The sequence below is a fragment of the Salvia hispanica genome, chromosome 4 (assembly GCF_029641045.1).
Source record: "Salvia hispanica isolate PSC_SH4W2 chromosome 4, Shi_PSC_v1, whole genome shotgun sequence".
NCBI lineage: Eukaryota > Viridiplantae > Streptophyta > Magnoliopsida > Lamiales > Lamiaceae > Salvia > Salvia hispanica.
The window spans coordinates 9,914,828-9,928,264 of record NC_142695.1 but is presented as its reverse complement, the minus strand read 5'-3'; the positions used below and the strand labels follow the sequence as shown (position 1 = coordinate 9,928,264).

The following is a 13,437-nucleotide window of genomic DNA, read 5'->3' as shown; positions in this document are numbered from 1 at the left end:
AGTATAGGGTTATGTATTTGGTTTTGTTTTACCTTCACAGGTTTTCTGCTTGTTGCAATAAATTATGCTTATTTTATTCTTTGCATACTTTTGTTGATTGCTTTTGTGCAATCTTGTCACTAATCAGCAAAATTTCGTCACTGAACATGGTTAGTGACAGATTAGTGTCGCAGAGCCATTATTAAAAATCTTGTCACTAAAAAGTTCCGTCACTAAAGTACTAACCGCCAAAGGGCGACTGTCATGGTAAGTTCATATTAGTGGGAAACTAATCTGTCACTAATTAGTGGCTTACGCTTTTCAACACAAATTCCGTCACTAATGAGCATTTATTTTTTGTAGCGATGGTTATTGTTCATCAGAAACAAAACATAATAGCAATAAGGTCGATTATTTTTCATGTTTGATAAGATATGATTAGTAAGAAAGATAACTGAACTATCTCATGTAACAAAAATAGCTCAAGTGGTGAGAGTTATTAAGGGGCCTTGGAATATCTCACAATTTCAATCCATAAGTAAACAATAATTCCATATAACAAAAATAGCTCAAGGAGAGTAGTATTTTTTTTTTATCTACTATTAGTTTTATGTGGAGATGTCGTGAGCCATTTTCGATTCTTTGGAAAATCATCTATGATAAGTAACTAACCATAGAAATCACATTGATTTTAGGTACTGTTTTGATAAATTTGCCAAATTCGGAAATACGTACCAACTGGTGCACACTTTTACATTCTAAAAAATCACCGACCGCTGCAGTTTAGGGTTATGTATTTGGTTTTGTTTTACCTTCATAGGTTTTCTACTTGTTGCAATATAACTATGGTTATTTTATTCTTTGTATACTTTTGTTGATTGCTTTTGTGTAATTTCGTCACTGATCAGCAAAATTTTGTTACTAAACAGGGCTAGTGACGGATTAGTGTTGGACAGAGCCGTAATTAAAAAGCTTGTCACTAAAAAATTCCGTCACTAAAGTTACTAAACGATGGAAAACAGAGGGTTGCTGTCATGGTAAGTTCATAATTTAACCGATAGAAAGTACAGGCCTAATAGAACTGTCCTATCAATCTCCTCTTACGTTCAGCAATAACCACATAAAGAGAGTTGGGTATGTGAGAGGGACTTCACAACTATGAATAATGAATTAGTACTTCATAATTCACCAAATTAATAAGTTTAAATATAATCTAATGTACTTTTCATACTCTATTTAACCAGAAAGGAGGCGCAAAGGTAATGGAAAATGGAAGTTTGAGGTGGTGCCATGGTGTGGGGAGCAGAAACTGGAAAAACTTGACATGACTTGACCGACCTCTTGACTAAATTGACTTGGAAACCACAGCACACGATAATGAATAATAATTGCTCATCAATTTTACTGATATATTACACTAATTTTTTTAATCTAAAAAAAACAAAGAACCTACAATTGGTCCAAAAGAAACATTTAAAAGCCATACAATTCTATCTTACTTTAATGTTACAAGAAAAGGCCCTAAAAATCTCCATAGTGATGGTGATGCACTATCAATGGACTTAAATTAGAATGCAATTACTACGATTGGTTGGTTATTTTCACATCTTAACATAAATGCACTTGCACAAATGCATATAGGGCTAACAGTTCTTAATATAGATAATGTGAAAATATAGATTTTTAAAGGTAGACTGAAGAAAATGTGCTTGTTTTAATGACTAAGACCGTACGCGTTAGTAATTCACTAAGTATGGAAGAAGAATTTTGCAATTGAGCAAAATAACATACTATATTGAAAATTGTCGACACATTATTATTAATTATTATCATCGAGAAAGAGTTACACAAAAAATTATTAATAGGCCAAAATTGTTTACGACTTATTCCTTGACTTGTCATGCTTCATAATGAAGGTGTTTTACCACTTGTCTTTTCCCCTTGGAAAATTTCAACTTGGAACACCTTAAATCTCTCCTTGACGAACTCATGTCACGGTTTGGAAAATTTTATGGCAATTTCATATGCAAACAAGTTAGATTAATAATAATAGGTTTTGTCACATAATTATTCCAACCCTTTATATGCTCGTTGACTATGGATGACCAAACTTATCTCTTACGCCCACAAAGAAACAGATAAATTGGTAGTTAAATAAAGTAAGTTTCAACGTTTTAAGACGCCCTATCAATTAAAACTTATCCAGTATTCAATTTTCCTTTCAATTTTATGTATAAAAAGAACAACAATATAATAACAATAGATCATCAATTTTTGATATTTTGAACCCATTTTCTGATGTAATATATAAATATAAAAATGTAAGTAGTTGACACACTTGGTAGGAAGCAAAAGAAAAGTGGTATATTCTCCAATTTACACTTATTGGCTACTTTGCGTACACTTCTATTGCCATCTCTTTTAGCAGGACTATTCTAAAAGGGAGGCGAACATATTTCATACTCCACTTCATAGCATTATAAATATAACATTTTTATATTTGAATTCAAACTTGTCTTTGGTTGCATAATTTATGATTTGAATCCAAAATTTGCCCAATTTTGATGACTCTTGACTTATCTCACACCGCCAGTGTTAGTAAAAATGTTTCAATTTTATTTAGCTCACTTCACTTTGTCATCTTTTGTTGATTATAATTCGTACTTATATCTAAATATTTTTCAATGTAGACCATGCCAGAGTTACTTGTTGACTGATTCTTCTGCCAAGTAAAATTACTTATGAAGTGGTCAAACTTGTCTCTAAAGAAACTAGTACTACTACTTTTTTCTAGCAAAATGATGTCAACATGAGATGAGGAAAACACTTCATGAAGACTCGGTTTTTCAGAAAAAAGAAAAAATCAACAATAGTCATACGACTACATTAAAAGTTGTAAAATTTTAAAATTACAAAAGTTCCTTTTCTTTTATGAAAAATAAAACACATATTTCCCCATTTATTTTCACATGTTTAGTTAGCAAACAGCTTATTAATTGACTGCCCAAAACTCCAAATTTCAATTGTCATTTGATGCAAAACAAAATTACCAGCATTGATTACTGCAACCAACAATTTTTCAGAAACTGCAGAAGACACTATCATGCAGTGTAACTGATAAAAAGAAAAAAAAAAAGTAAAAGAGTTTTGGAATTGATGAACTCTTCCTCAATTGTCCACTGACAGTTGGAATAACTACACTTTTCCTGTGATCGAATTTCCAATCTCTTTATCAAACATAGATAAATAAAAGTGATGTACAACCATAATGATAAATCCCCATTTGCAAAATTATGTTAACCTTCATCACTGCAAGCAACATTAGCCCAAATAAATGTCTGTATTAATGCAAAATTCAGCTAGTAGTTACACTTACAGTAACATACTACATCCATTTTAGTTTCTACCTCAAAATTGAAATCGCGATTTGTGTCCCTTCATCCTCGTCAACGGGCGCCGGCAGATTCAGATCTATGCTCAAAACCTGAGAAATTGTAGACGGATTCTGGAGGAAATGCGATCTCTTGTGGCCGCCGAGCGCTTGCCCCGACGAGAAAATCCTGTGGCAGAAGGGGCACTGGTGATTCTTAACGCCAACAACTTTGATCTTTTTGTGGCTGGCTCTGTGGCCGCCCAGCGCCTGATACGACCGGAACAGCTTCTTGCATTCATCGCACCGATATTTATTCTTGGCAATTACTTTCTCTTGTTCGTCTTCCTTATCATATCTCCTGTGCCACGTGTCCCTCGACATCATCATCAGGCAGCGCGCCACGTGTTCCTCCGGCGTCGTGTCCGAGATCGATGACTCCGACGGTAGCAGCGAATCCTCTGCGTAAAACTTCATCATGTGAGATCTCATGTGGCCGCCTAGAGCTCTCCCGTTCGCGAATTTTCTGAAACACAGCTTGCATCTCTGTTTCTTCTCCATGCCAAATCAAAATAACAACTTAGTAACTTGCTTCTATCACGCACCCACCGTGTCTCTCTCTGTGTTTTTTTGAACCAAGTACTCTACAATACATACAGTGTGGAGAAAGCTAAAGAGGAGTAGGTGACAAGCATTCCTCCCCCAGGGAATATATACACATGAAACGGAATTAAAAAGAAAATTAAAATTACACAAATTAGATTCTGGATTGTTTTTTAGGTTATATTTTTATGTAAAACGGCAAAACACAATTAATATCCCGAAAATCTTATATAAAGCTCACAAAACATGTAACATGCGACCATTGCATTCAATTCGTCTCTTTTCTTTATTTTCTTTCCTTAAAAGCCCTTGATTTTCCGAATGCCTTGTAATATTATGAGGGTATTCTCGGAACTAAGAGAGGTTACAGCAATATTCAATTTATTATAATTTGCTTTTATGCAAGTCAACCAAAATGATAGTAAATTTTAGTAACCACACCCATGGAGACTCACGGAATAAATAAAGTTTTTCCTTGACTCAACTCACAAATTCTAATACTACAACCCAATATTTTTAAAGTGAAAAATTGACTTTGTTGAACGTAAATGTGATTAGCCGTGTGAGAATAACTGAATAAGAGGAGATCTGTGGGATGAGCAAAAATTAAGTGCATTTAGTTTTAGGCATGCCCACTTGACCAAAGTGGGATTCCGCATTTAATCGAATAATTAGTACTAGTAAATTATTGGGGAAATTTATGGCAATGAATAGTTGGTTTTATTAAGAGGCGATTTGGCATTATTTTTGGATCGTTGGGGTTGAAACTTGAAATTAGTGGTGGGGAAAATAATTCTTTGAGAAGGGAGGGAGGGAGTTTTTTATTAGTAATTACCGTTTAGTGAGGGAAAATGGTGGACCAGACCTCGTCTCTTTTGTCATAAACGCGTTTTAACGGAAGTTTATGTTTTCATTAATTGAACTTACTTATAAAGGATATCACTTAATTATAGATTTAAGATTTCATCTATCAGAGTTTTCAGTCTTTGCTTTCTATGCATGTGTCATGTAATTCCATTCGGCTCGATTTGTCCGCTATTTGAGTGCATACTATTCAGGTTGAGAATTTTTCACGTTTTATATTTTCAGCTATAACCCTTTGGATTTCGGACTAATCCTCAAGTTAATCGGGCTAAAAAATGTTTAAAATATTTTTTAATTAATATATTTGTATTTATGATTTTATATCTATAAGAAATGAATATAAATGCAAATGATGATTATTTTAAGTTGAACGAATATGTAACTCATATGGTGACGTAGAATACAATTTTTATCACTAAATAATGGAGTAATATCGTATTAACTTTTAAAAGCTTGAAAAACTAATAATAATAAATTGAAAATAAAAATATTAAGGCATCCACATCCCTATCTTTTATCCGTCTCTTAACCGTCTCATCTCTTCACTATTCATGGGCCCCACTGTACTTTTCATCCCATCTCTTAATTAAGAGACAACACCTGCATCCCTCCATCTCTTAACCATCTCATCTCTTAACAATTCATTCAATTTCATTTTTTATTTTTATTTCCAACAAATTCAATTAATATTGTTTATTTTTATTTCCAACAAATTCAATTAATAAAAACACACTTCATTAAATAAAATAAAATTACAATTTAAAATCCTAAAACAATAAAAAATTTAGTGAGAATAGAGAGTTTTTTTTATGGTGGATAATTTGTGGGAATGATTTGATATTTATATTTGAGGGATTTAAAAAAAATTAAAAATTTGAAAAAAAAAACAACTATAAACGGATAGTATATTTTTGGGAATTTTTTTAAATTTTTGATTTTCCTGATTTTTTTAAAAAAAACAAAAAAAAATATTTTCAACGGATATAAACGACGCCCACTCGCGGGCCGGCGAGTGGGCATCACGGACGAATGGGAGCTCGCCAGCTTCCTCTCCCGGGCGAGCCTCGCGACAAGATGGGGACGAGACGGGAGCTTGCATCGCTGTCTCGATGCGGTCTCGTCTCAGAGAGACGAGATAGAGCCCGCATCGAGACACGATGCGGATGCTCTAAGCCATCCACAACACTATCTCTTAACCCCCTCATCTCTTCACTATTCATGAGCCCCACTGTACTTTTCACTCCATCTTTTAAGTAAGAGATAGCACCTAGATCCTTCCATGTCTTAACCATCTCATCTCTTAACTATTCATTCAATTTCATTTTTTATTTTTATTTTCAACAAATCCAATTAATAAAAAACACACTTCATTAAATAAAATAAAGTTACAATTTAAAATCCTAAAAATATAAAAAACACATAAATTGATTCAATTTGGGAGAAGAAAAATGTTTTGAGATGAAGAATATAGAGTGTTTGAGTGAGAATAGAGAGTTTTTTTATGGTGGATAATTTGTGGGAATGATTTGATATTTATAGAAGTGATTGGAGGCTTTAAAAAAATTGAAAAAAATTACAAATTTGAAAAAAATGGCTATAAACTGCTATAAACGGCTAGGATAATTTTTGGAATTATTTTCATATTATTTTTTTAATTTTTGAATTTTTTCTGATTTTTTTTAAAAAAAATAAAAAAAAAATCAATTTTAACGAATATAAACGACGCCCACTCGTGGGCCGGCGAGTGGGCGTCACACACGAACCACAGCTCGCCACGTCGCCAAGGCGCATGGCGGGCTGTCTCCAAGACGGCTCCTCCGGGTGAGACGCGACGAGATGGCGACGAGATGCGCTCCGCATCGCCGTCTCTTATCCGGCTTGTCTCAAAGCGCGATGCGATGTGGATGCTCTAAGAATCAACTCATTTATGGCCAGTTCAGATAAATTTCGAACCAACCCTATCGAGTTGATCAGGACTATTCATTTTAAGGTCATTTCAGATTGAATTGACATCTATAGCCTCATAAGTGATGACATGCACCACCTTCATCATAGTATTGGAAACATTATACTAGTAATTTATAATAATATAAATACACTATATAATTTCACAAAATATACACAACGGTCATGATATTGTCTTTTTTTCAAGAGTAAACTTATTACATTTTTAATTGTTGGGGTGGGAGTTTATATTTACTACTGTGAAATCTTTCGGTCACACCATATATAACCATGTGCTTAATTAGGTTCTTGATTACGCTTCCATAGTTTTTATCCATATGAATTTTAGTATTCTTCAACGTGTATGCGGTATAGTAGGGTTCTACTGTTTAGCTTCAACCAAAAACAAGGAGGAAACAAATTGATGTAGTTAAATATTTGTAGGGATATCATTCGTTTTAATTTATGCTAAAAATAATAAATTGCAATTTAACGCATTTTAAATTGTGGATCAGCCGCGTGACAAACTGGATACAACATTCTTCAAGGTTCCTTTTCAGAAAATATTTCTCAAGATTTCGATTTATCCGTTGCTTTACAAATGAACTTTGGCTCTTTTCGTTTTATTGGAATAAGTTATTTAAAAAATAACCTGTAGAATGTTTTATTTAAATACTTGCTATTATGTCAATCAAAATTGAAAAGCTTATTAATTATTGCTCCTCAGAAATCATGTGAATACTCCAAATCATTGTCGTGGTTGGCTTTTAAGTTCTCTTTTTCTTTATTTAAATTGATAAATCCCATTTTTTAGCTTCAAGAATCACGTTGAGACGACATCCTATTCTTGCTGCATTGGTAGTTTCCAATTTTACTTTACAAATGATCAGATAACTAACTTCTTTTTTCTATTATTTTTCTTAAAATTAAAATTTTGAGTACTTAAACTAATTATGATTGATATAATATTCTGAGTTTTGTACTAGTAAATAGTAATTGATGTCACCAAATATATATTCTTTAGATTGGCACACTATAATAGTACATAAAAACCGAAGCATGCAAATTGAGGATTCAATGGAATAGAAAGTAGAAACATAGTTACATACATGAAGAAATGACCGAAGTTCTTCAGATTCTCAAGAATGAACATAATAAATAGGTTAGACTTGAACCTCGCTAAACAATAAAATGTACAGAGTGAATGCAAAAATATACAAAAATTCATGTTAGGTTAATTTATAACTAAGCATCTGGAGCAGAAGGAGTAGGAGGAGGAAGTTGAGTTGCAGTAGAGCCAATCCCTACCTGCAACCATTGAGACGAAGCCACATTTTTATCGTTCAAATCGCACAATTTGGCCAACTTTAACTTGCTATCAGCTTCATCGTCAACGTAACTAACTTCCTTCTGACTCCCGATCCATGGCTGGAGGCGCATGTCTGTCGACACGTCAAAGCTGAGCTGCTCCCGCCTCACTTGGGCCCACGCTGGCACGTTTAGGTCTAGCTTATCAGCACGGATGCCAACGCCGGCCTGATCTTGGAACTGGAACTTTGGTAATGATGATGTTTCTGCTGACGTGTTTGAGATAATCCAGTGGCATCGCTTGTGTCCTCCTAGTGCCTGTCCAGAGTTGAACACGCGGTGGCAGATGGAGCACTCGTGTACCTTGGACTTCCTCCTTGCCGCCCCCACAAGAGGCTGTTGCTGCTGCTCCATTTGGAACGATGGTTTTGAAGATGGGAAGAAATCCTGATCGTTGTTTGCCACCTCGTCTGGTTCGTCTTGTTTCGCAGCGAAACATCCTTTCACCTTTTTGTGGCTGGCTCTGTGCCCTCCCAATGCTTGGTGGGAATTGAATACTTTTTTGCATGCCTTGCATTCGAACACACCCCTGGGGCTCGATACCCCTTTGGCCAGTGCCGCGGCCCGGCTGTTCCGCCTCTCCTCCTCCTTGCTGGCAGAGGCGCATGACTCCTCTGGCTCAAGATCCACCACTGTGTTTGCCAGCTGCATGAGACAGGTGGCGAGGAGGATATCGTCCTCCTCGCTCGTGGTCGTGTGGGACCTCAGCGATCTCTTCCGCTTCGACCACGCTCCCCCGCCGCGCCTGCTCCCACCGTCCTCGTCTCCGTCCTCGGACGACGGGAGCGACTCAGAGGCATCGTCAGAGGTGCATTTGCCGTTGCCGTGCTCAAGGAAGGATTTCCATGACAGGAATTCTTTCCCGCAATTCTCGCACGTCTTGCAGCTCTTGAGGCGATTAGGGTTGGTCCGCAATTGGTACATTCGCTTGCTAGTGTTGGTACCAAATTTGTCCTCCCAGTCGCTGGCGGTGTCGTCGTCATCGAGGTTGCCACTCTCGTCGCCGATGCCGTGGGCGCGCATGTGGCCGCCGAGAGCGCGGCCACACATGAAGCCCTTCTTGCAGACCTTGCAGTAGTGCTTGAAATTTGGGTGGTCGTTGAGGCAGGCCATTAACGCACAAAATAAGACAGTGATCAAACACAGGGAAAACATGGAGGAAACTCAATCAATGGCGCTACTCACTTGTTGTAGATGGAAATTGTTGTGGGATTAAATGGTGAATAAAAAGTATGGCAATTAACTCCTAGTTTTCAGTTGGACTAACTGTTTTCTTTTTTAAGGAGGTGTGGAGAAAAATAGGATAGTGGAAGTGGAAGGGGTGTGACAAGTGGAAGGTGAGAGACTTTTTCTAGCGCCGCCAATGGATAAACATAAACCAAGGGCGGAGAGTGATTCAGTTGTGGTGTTGACTGCTGGAGGAGTATTTTTCTCTCATCCGTCCAGTTAAGTATACATTATGCTCTCACTTCAAATTTTCTTTGACTCTTTCAACTATAACAACCCAATTAATTCAATGAAGCATACACATTCCCATGTTTTTCGTTTCTTTTAACACCTTCTTTCTATCATTGTTTTTAGTGGATAATATGCATGAGGAGTATATTTTGGAGAAGAGTCATGCAGAATTATAAAACTTTTATTTGCTCATAATTTTCAATTAAGAAATTTCTATTGAAGACCACATGGCATGGAATTCATAAATATTGAACTCAGTATAATATGTTATGACTCATTTATCTTAGTATTAACAAAAGTATTACTTAGTTTCTATTACATATGTCAATGCATCTTGAAATTCATAGGCTGATCCAAATAGCCAGCTAAATTTAATGAGTTATAAGTTCAAAATTTATACTCCTCTGTCCCAACTAAATTTATACATCCAAATCTGGGAACTAAGATTGCATTAAAACCGATACCGTCCACAAACGAGACTATTTTTCGTAGACGGAAGGAGCACGTTAGTAAAATCAAATCTTATTAGTCTGCATTTGAAAAATCTGCAATCAGAGTTCGATGGATTGGCATGATGGATTGGTCTTAGGTGGAACTATGGCTTACTATTCTGCCTTATCTGACAATTAATTACCACTTTAATGATGATTTTGATGAAATGAGTAACAACACAAAGATAAAATTAATTAATCCTTCAATTTATGCCTAACATATATGCATATGCATTAGTTTTTATTAATACAAATCAGAAAAATTCAAATCTATGTAAAACATGCTTTTAAAAATTATGGAATTGTGTTTGTTTTTCATTTTAATTTTCAAACCTTGAATAGAATTTTTATTATGCCAGTATTTATGATAATCTATTAATGAAATCTTTCATTAACTCAAGTTTTATCAACTGTCATTCTTATCTAATTACTATATCTGTCCCTCAAATTTTGACCCACTTTGACCCGGCACGGATTTTAAGAAATGTAATGGAAAGTGAGTTGAAAAAGTTGATGGGATGTGGGTCCTACTTTTAAAGTATTAATTTTATAATAAAATGTGAGTAAGAATGAGTTAGTGGAATATGAAGTCCACTACATGGTAAAAGTGAAGTGTGTCAAATTTTCAGGGACGGACCGAAATGGTAAACTGTGTCAAAATTTGGGGGACGGATGTAGTATTAATTTTTATAATATTTATACTTCCTTCGTCCTGCTTTAAGTGGAGTATTTTTTAATGGGCACAAAATTGTGTGTACAATGTTATTTTGTAGTTAAGTAGCGGGAGAATAAAGTAAAATTGAGAATGAAGTAGAAAAATGATGTTTCTATTTTAAGAAAATATACTCCCTCCGTCCCAAGGAAGATGACCCCATTCTTGGGCGGCACAGGATTTTATGCAACTTTATTTTGTGTATTGAGAGGAGAGAGTAAAGTAAGAGAGAGAGAATAGAATAGAGATAAAAGTGTTTTCATTTTAAGTAATGGGTCATCTTAGTTGGGACAAACTAAAAAGGAAAGTGGGTCATCTTCAATGGGACGGAGGGAGTATCATTTAGAGTTATACATCCCAACAAAAATGTGCCACTTAGAGCGAGACAAAGAGAGTACTCTAATACCTCATGTTTGAGTTTATGTTTCTATATGATTAATATCTTTAATTTTAGATATATTTCTTAAGAGTAAAAAATAGATAAATCAATTCTAATAGTAGTATTTAGTTTGTAGCCCGTTGGGCTAGCTTAAGATGCGAATATTTAGAGACGGGACTGTAAATTTCTAACCCGATAAAATTAATCCAATTCAAGTAAAATTAATCCGAATTAGGACAACTTATGATTGTCAAGACTATTGAGTTTGTTTTCATACAAAAATGTTTATCAATTCCAAAAATTTCTGTTTTAGTATTTGGGAAAGTCCATCATTTGACTAATAGAAATGGGCCGCGTATATAGGCCCACTTTAGAATATGTGATATCTTTAGGAGATGATGGATAAGATACGTTGACCCAATGGATTTTTATTTTGGCAACTTATATGTAAATCTCAAATAGACTGATTTTTATTGATAGCCTTCATTTTATTTATTATAGCTCCAAATTTCATAAAATATACTATAGCTCCCAATTTAATAATATATAAAAGTATGGATTAGTAATAATTGATAAATACTCCAGCTATAGACCAATCTAAGTAAACAATATATTGTTTACAAAATTACACAGAAGCCAGAACAGTAGTACTATATATTAAAGTAAACCATACATATGTAACTTTATTAAAACATAACAACTAAAATTGAAAACGCTAGACAAGATCAGATAAAAGATCCGTCTGCTCAACAAAGTGCATGTCATACACTTTCTACGACAAATTTTTTCATCTTAATTTGTCATTTAATTACTCTAATTAATGGATTATACTATAGTATTATTAATTGTTCTTAGTTAAAAATTGACAACTGATCTGTAAGTTTTCCCGGGCGAGTAATTGGCAGGAATAACATTGTTGGCGACAATCTTCTTCCCCGAATTTCCGGTAAGCCGAACGGAGAAGGGTGCCGGGTAATTGTTTGGCAAATCGGCCTTCCAAACAGCCCCCCACGACGGCCGCATTTTAATCCATGTGCCGCCTGACCCCGCCCGTTTCAGCTCAACTCCGGCGATCCCATTTCCGTCTTCGTGCTCTATTGCAGCCGCGAAGTAGTTCGGGTTGGAACCCGGGTCGACCCGGAATGACACGGTTGCTCCGGGGAAGTTGCAGTTCACTCTGGACAAACAATTATCAAATAATCCACATAAGATTTTTATATTATATTAATATAATAAGGTAACCAAACCAAAATTAGACTCCATGATTAAATATATCAGTTTCCTGACTTTAAACACTTGACACACGTGTTAATATGAAAATCTAATCACAAGATTCTTCGCTACAATTAAATATTCTATTTCTTAAAATATTAGTCAAATTTATTCTAATGTACTGTTATGTAGTGGACAATTGAAATGCAACTATCATTTATCATCCGTTTCAAATTCTTATGGTCATTATTGTTATTTTAAATATATGGAGTACAATTTTTTTTTTCGAAAATCAAAAGAAAATGAGTAGGAGGTCCAAATTAGGGTTGTATACTAGAAAACATTAAATTTGTACTAGAAATTAAGTGTTACTCCTATTTTTACCTTTTATACTGAATTTGTTCAATTCCAACATTTCTAAGTTGACCTTCTCCACCAGGTCTAGCCATTGTTCCAAATGAGGTCCCACTTAAATCAAACAGGATTGACTGTGAGTCACAGCCAGGGCACTCATCGGTTATAACCACGGTCACCGGCTTACCGGAGCAAACCTCCGCGTGCGTACATTTCACCTAAATCACAACATAAAGTTATTAATTTAGAGAGAGAAGGAGGGAATTGAAAGAGAGTTTAATAAGTTGTGCTACACAAATATTTAACCTGATAACATGTTCCACAACCGCTGCCTGATTTGTATAGAGAAGAAGCAGCCGCTGTTATTAGTGAAGAATATGGTGCTTCTTCTACAGCATTTTGATATCCACATGCACCCCCTAATTAATAAAAACATACAAAAATTAATATATGTCACTTTCTATACCATTTCATAGTACGATAATGACGTTTAATTTGATAGTCTCACCGTCACTTCCGGCACCGGAAGGATTTCCATACCAACTGGCTCGGGCGGAAGACCATCCCCCCGATCCAGCTAGAAGTCTAGGATTGAAGCCATAGCACAAGTTAGCCAAGAGGGCGAAGAAAGCTAAACGAGTGAAAAGAGAAGCCATGAGCATGCAAGAGATATTGGAATGAGAGAGAGTATGTTTTTGTGATT

General features: G+C 35.4%; 3 protein-coding genes across 3 annotated transcripts; all 3 read right to left on the bottom strand.

The window, feature by feature from the left end:
• Positions 1-3,195: 3,195 nt before the first annotated feature.
• On the bottom strand, positions 3,196-4,038 carry LOC148927217 (zinc finger protein ZAT1-like). The gene has a single exon (XM_089056068.1). It carries the CDS (start codon positions 3,908-3,910, stop codon positions 3,383-3,385), a length of 528 nt encoding a protein of 175 aa, XP_088912194.1. The 5' UTR covers positions 3,911-4,038; the 3' UTR covers positions 3,196-3,382.
• Positions 4,039-7,820: 3,782 nt separating this feature from the next.
• Positions 7,821-9,352, bottom strand: LOC125194623 (uncharacterized). Its single transcript, XM_089056066.1, has one exon. The coding sequence runs from the start codon at positions 9,281-9,283 to the stop codon at positions 8,006-8,008; it is 1,278 nt and encodes a 425-aa protein (XP_088912192.1). The 5' UTR covers positions 9,284-9,352; the 3' UTR covers positions 7,821-8,005.
• Positions 9,353-11,800: 2,448 nt separating this feature from the next.
• On the bottom strand, positions 11,801-13,437 carry LOC125197001 (expansin-B15-like). Its single transcript, XM_048095691.2, has 4 exons — positions 13,243-13,437; positions 13,041-13,153; positions 12,765-12,952; positions 11,801-12,345 (listed from the first exon to the last, which is right to left on the bottom strand). Exons 1-4 carry the CDS (start codon positions 13,394-13,396, stop codon positions 12,024-12,026), a joined length of 777 nt encoding a protein of 258 aa, XP_047951648.1. The 5' UTR covers positions 13,397-13,437; the 3' UTR covers positions 11,801-12,023.